The 6,000-nt window shown below is 41.9% G+C and overlaps 1 protein-coding gene across 5 annotated transcripts in view; it reads right to left on the bottom strand.

Annotated features, from left to right (window-relative positions):
* Positions 1-2,471: 2,471 nt before the first annotated feature.
* The window catches only part of b4galt2 (UDP-Gal:betaGlcNAc beta 1,4- galactosyltransferase, polypeptide 2), a 489,610-nt gene continuing 486,081 nt past the window's right edge, over positions 2,472-6,000 (bottom strand). For all 5 annotated transcript variants that reach the window (XM_043699067.1, XM_043699063.1, XM_043699066.1 and 2 more), the window contains one exon: positions 2,472-3,287. In XM_043699067.1, coding sequence (XP_043555002.1) covers positions 3,137-3,287 — 151 coding nt within the window. In that variant the 3' untranslated portion in view covers positions 2,472-3,136. The remainder of the gene's footprint in view (positions 3,288-6,000) is intronic.

The following is a 6,000-nucleotide window of genomic DNA, read 5'->3' as shown; positions in this document are numbered from 1 at the left end:
AAGTTGCCCATTGGCTGTTCGCTCTACTGTGACATCTAGGAATGGCAGTTTGTTGTTGTTTTCCTCCTCTTTAGTGAAATTTATGGCAGTAAGAGTATTATTGATGGTCTTGAAGGTTTTCTCTAATTTGTTTCGTTTAGTGATAACAAAGGTGTCATCCACGTAGCGGACCCAAAGCTTGGGTTGGATGGTTGGCAGAGCTGTTTGTTTGAGTCTCAGCATTCCTGCCTCTGCTAAGAACCCTGAAATTGTCCAAGAGTAGAATTGAACCTGGGTCCCTGGAACTGTGAGTCAGAAGTGCCAACCATTGAGCCACCATGCGATTCAACCTAAGCCTTCAGAGAGACTGGAACCAAAATCCAACAGTGAGCCTACTTGGCCAATTTACCTCAATTCAATAAGCAATCATAGTGGGATTTGACCCATATCCCTACAGAATTGACCTAGGTCTCTCAATTACCACTCCAGTGACATTACCACGACAACATTACCTCATATGCAAACACTCAAGGACATCCTTCATCCAACAATATCTTGGTTGATCCCTTTTCTTCCCTCTGGAGACATCATTGTAGCACTTTGGATCTGATCAAGTAACCAGAATACTGATATTTTCTTGCAATTTTCAAGGATTTCCTCATCTGTTTCATGAGGAGCACATGACTTCCTATAACTCTATTTTCATCTGTAGTTCTTATTTACTTATTTCTGAGGCATATGTGAAGGTGGATAGAATGCAGCAATTTCAGATTTCTTCTTGTTAAAGCTTGAGGTTTCTTTTCTTCCTTTGTCTTCACAAATTTATATCTAAGTCTATCCTCCTAACTACGTGTCACATCTGCCATCTTATCATTTTTTCTCTAAAAAGCCAAACTTGTCTACTTTACCCAGTTTGAGACCATCTAGTTCAAACTTCACACTTGTTTCTTGTAAGAAATTCCTTCCAGCTATCATTACTTCTGTCTTTTTGGCGGCACCACTCCCCACCTCTTCCTCCGCTACATTGATTACTGCATTGGCGCCACCTTGTGCTCCCGCAAGGAGGTTGAGCAATTCATCAACTTCACCAACACATTCCACCCTGACCTTAAATTTACCTGGACCATCTCTGACCTCCCCCCCCTTCCTGGACCTCTTCATCTCCATTAATAACGACCGACTTGACACTGACATTTTTTACAAACCCACCGACTCCCACAGCTACCTGGATTACACCTCTTCCCACCCTACCTCCTGCAAAAATGCCATCCCGTATTCCCAATTCCTCCACCTCCACCGTATCTGCTCCCAGCAGGACCAGTTCCACCACAGAACCTCTAATGCATCTCGTCCACATCCCGCACCTCCGTCCTCAGACCCCACCCATCCAACCGTAACAAGGACAGAACACCCCTGGTGCTCACATTCCACCCTAACAACCTTCGCATAAATCAAATCATCCGCCGACATTTCCGCCACCTCCAAACGGACCCCACCACCAGGGATATATTTCCCTCCCCACCCCTTTCCGCCTTCCACAAAGACTGTTCCCTCCGTGACTACCTGGTCAGGTCCATGCCCCCCTTCAATCCACACTCCCATCCTGGCACCTTTCCCTGCCACCGCAGGAATTGCAAAACCTGCGCCCACACCTCCTCCCTCACCTCCATCCAAGGCCCTAAAGGAGCCTTCCACATCCATCAAAGTTTTACCTGCACATCCACCAATATCATTTATTGTATCCGTTGCTCCTGATGCGGTCTCCTCTACATTGGGGAGACTGGATGCCTCCTAAAAGAGCGCTTTAGGGAACATCACTGGGACACCCGCACCAATCAACCACACCGCCCTGTGGCTCAACATTTCAACTCCCTCTCCGACTCTGCCGAGGACATGGAGGTCCTGGACCTCCTTCACCGCTGCTCCCTCACCACTAGACGCCTGGAGGAAGAACGCCTCATCTTCCGCCTCGGAACACTTCAACCTCAGGGCATCAATGTGGACTTGTTGATTTTACTGCTCCTCAGATGCTGCCTGAGCTGCTGTGCTTTTCCAGCACCATTCTAATCTAGAATCTGTTCATATTCAATCCACATTCTAAACTAGATTTTATCCAATCTACCAAATTTTTCAGTGCCTCTTCTGACTCTGCAATTGAGTGCTGTGCTCTGAGCAAATTGCAGGTTTCTTATGTTCTTACCTCCAAATTGTATCCCTGGAAGCACCTCCAATTCTGATCATCTTTTCAGTGGAGAGGTGAATACTTTTGGTGACAGATATGGCTGTTTCATACACCCCTTTTCACTTGAAATTTTACTCAATTGTCTCTTTTTTTGTCCCGATACTCACTATTTAGGATCCAATATGGATAAATTTCACAGTCAATATCACTTTTCACCAACACATCTATGAAATTTTACTGATAAGCATTATCAAAGGCTTTCTCATAGACTATTTGCAAAAACTTTGTAAACCCAGGCATTTATTATTCCTTTGTTTTCCTTTAATTGCTTTATTTTTTAATAACTTTGTAACATTCAATATTAGAAATTTACAAGAAACTTCTTATGTTATATGGTAGAAAACATGAGCATACAGTAATTCTTAAAGCTGCAAAGAATATTCAGCAGTCAAAGAGTTAAAAACCATTGTGACCCATAATGACCTTGCAGGCACATCTTCTTGTAGATAAGGTCTTACCAAAAACAAAAGTAATCTGGCATTAAGTTCAGTTGCAATGATCCTTCAGAGAACCAGATCCAAACAGACTAAGTTTATTTTTGTTAGAGGAAGCCATCTTAAAACAGACCAAGAATTTTGTTAAAGAGTACTAAAGAGATTGTATAGAGCTGCATTTCCCACTTGATTTCACACAAAAACATCTTAAGAACAACAAATGCTCCCAGATTAGTGTATCCAGGTCTCATCTTGTTTACATCTCTTAATTGTAGAAGGCAGTATTTTAGCCACTTCATACAGCAAGAGGACCTTTTCCATTCTGCTCGCCTTCACACGCTTTGTTAGTTTTATTTTTGTAATTTAGTCACCATAATTCTTTGGAGAGACAGAACGAGAAAAATGGAGAAAGATAGATTGGAAGATTGTCCATTGTGAGGCTAATGGACCAGGAGAACCACCTTAAGAACAGTATGACCTGCTATCCTCTTGAAGGCCGAGGTGGTGGTGTGCCAATGTCCACTGTGATGTTTGTGTACATCGGGTATTTGGCTACATTCACCAGTTTGTATTTCAAGGAGTTGATCCCATCTTGCTTCATTGTAACTTTAGTGTTCTGGATTTTTGTAAACCTGAAAAAGAATTTAAATTTAAATATTTAATCAAGACAATTAGTTGTCAAAAGATTCCTTTTAATGGGTTAAATATGGTTGGGTTTTCTCTCACTGCAACTTGCAGACTTAGCAAACCTTCAAAAATGAATCTCATGTCCTCAGAACCAACTAATAGATCTCAGGTTTTTTGAAAATATGAATGGTCACTGCCTTCTATAATGTATCACTGAGTGAAAATTACAAATGACATAGACGTAGAGTCATACAGCACAGACACCGACCCTTCGGTCAAACCAGTCCATGCCAAACATAATCCCCAAAAAAACTAGTCCCACCTGCCTGCTCCTGGCTCATATCCCTCCAAACCTTTCCAATTCATGTACTTATCCAAGTGTTTTTTGAACAGTGGAACAGTGCCCACATCCACCATTTCCTCAAAGTTCATACCACACCCTCTGTTTAAAAAAAAATGTTCCTCATGTCTTTTTTAAATCTCTCTACTCTCATCTTAAAAGGTATACCCCCTAATCTTGAAATTTCCCATCCTAGGGAAACAACACTTACTATTAACCCTATCTATACCCCTCATGATTTTATAAACCTCTATAAGGTTACCAATCAACCTCCTACGCTCCAGTGAAAAAAGTCCCAGTCTATCCAGCCTTTTTTTATAAGTCAAACCTTCTGTACTTGGCAACATTTTGATAAATCTCTTCTGAACCTTCTCTGATTTACAGGGCGACCAGAACTGCATACAAGATCCCAGAACAGGCCTCACCAATGTCCTGTACAACCTCAAAATGTCTTCCCAACTCCTGTACCCAAAGGACTGAGCAATGAAGGCAAGCATGCTAAACACCTCTTTAACCACCCTGTCCACCTGTGATGCAAACTTCAAAGAATTATGTACCTGAATTCCTAGGTACCTCTGTTCTACAACACTATCCAAGACCCTATCATTATTTGTATACGTCCTGCCCTTGTTTGTTGTATCAAAATCCAATACCTTGCATTCATCCAGATTGAACTCCCATCTGCCATTTTTCAGCTTATTAACCCATTTGAAGAAGATCCCTTTGTAATCTTAGAAAAACTTCTTCCCTGTCGACTATGCAAAGTTACTAACCATGCCTGCTATATTCTCATCCAAATCATTTATATGATGACAAACTTCGCACGTTAAAAGAGGTGTTGCATCAGAGACAGACAGCTGATCTCTTCTAACATATTGGCAATCTCTTTGTCAGTGTTAACAGGACAATGAGCCTGCTGACCCCTGTTTGAGGTCCTGAATTGGCTCCCACAGAACTATTTGGTTAACAGATTTCGACCAGTGTGCAAACCCCTTCAGGATTGGGCAGGTGGTTGAAAGTACAGACTTAAAAGCTCAAAACCTTGATTTCCTGAGTCTCTATTATGCTCTCATGAATTTAATGAAAAAAAAACCTGGAATTAAGAGTCCCATAAATTATTGTCGATGGCTGGAAAACCCATCTGGTTCGCTAATGTCCTTTAGGAAAGAAAATTGCCATCAATATCCTCGTCTGAATTCCATACTGTTGACTCAACTGCTCTCTGAGTTATTAAGGACTGGTAGTAAATGCTGGCCTAGCCAGTGATGCCCACAACCCGTGAATGAATTTTTTTAAAATATTGAGTCTCAAGGAAATCAGAATATGTGAGAAAAAAAACTGTTCCTGTGTGCCAGTGCCTTCGAATGAGGGCCCTCAAGTGTGTATAAATAACCCACATGTGCCTGCTACTGGGTTAATAACAGCCATATTAGGATGGGGCATCTAACTGGGCATAAATTGCTGAGCCACCTTCATTCAGGAAAGAAAGTTCTCCTCCAGACTCAAGTATTAACCATGTAGATTGTGTTGCTCGTCACCATTACATCTACCTATCTGACTGTCACCTCAACCCATCATCTCAACATGCAGATTGGCCCCATCCCAGTTGAACATTCCTGATGATGCCCGAAACTTCGATTCTCCTGTTCCTCGGATGCTGCCTGACCTGCTATGCTTTTCCAGTGCCACACTCTCGACACACATTCATTCACCCCTTCTTCACTCATTCTCTCTTTTCCTCGTCAACATCTGTTTTGATTGCAACCCTTTAATGACTTACCCAAGAGTCACTGCCACCAACACAATTGTTTAAATATCAAAACCCTTCACTGGACAGTTAGAAACATAGGTAACAGCAACAGGTGTAGACCATTCAGCTCATCAAGCTGCCCCACCATTCAACACTATCATAACTCAACACCATACTCTTGCTCTCCCTCCATAATGCATGACATTTTTAGCATCTAGAATCTATATTTCTTTCTTAAATAAATTCAGTGACTTCATCTCTACAGTGTTCTGTGGCAGGTTTGCCACCCTCTGAGTAACAAAACTTCTCATCTCATATTGCATATTGAAGAACAAAGACAGTACAGCACAGGAACGGGCCTTTTGTTTCATCAAGCCTCTCATAATTTTGTAAGCTTCTATGGGGTTGCCCCTCAGCTTCCATATTTAAGTGAAAACAAATCAAGTTTGTCCAATCTCTTCCCATGGCTAACACCGTCCAAGGCAACATCCTGGTCAACCTTTTCTGTACCCTCTCCAAAGCATTCACATTTTTCTGGCAATGTGGAACCTAGACTGTGCGCAATATTCCAAATATGGCCTAACTCAAGTTCTACACAGCTGCAAGATGACTTGTCAATTTTTATCAC

The sequence above is a fragment of the Chiloscyllium plagiosum genome, chromosome 11 (genome assembly GCF_004010195.1).
Source record: "Chiloscyllium plagiosum isolate BGI_BamShark_2017 chromosome 11, ASM401019v2, whole genome shotgun sequence".
In the NCBI taxonomy this organism is placed as follows: Eukaryota; Metazoa; Chordata; class Chondrichthyes; order Orectolobiformes; family Hemiscylliidae; genus Chiloscyllium; species Chiloscyllium plagiosum.
The sequence above is the reverse complement of the archived record's forward strand: the minus strand, read 5'-3'. Positions and strand labels throughout refer to the sequence as shown.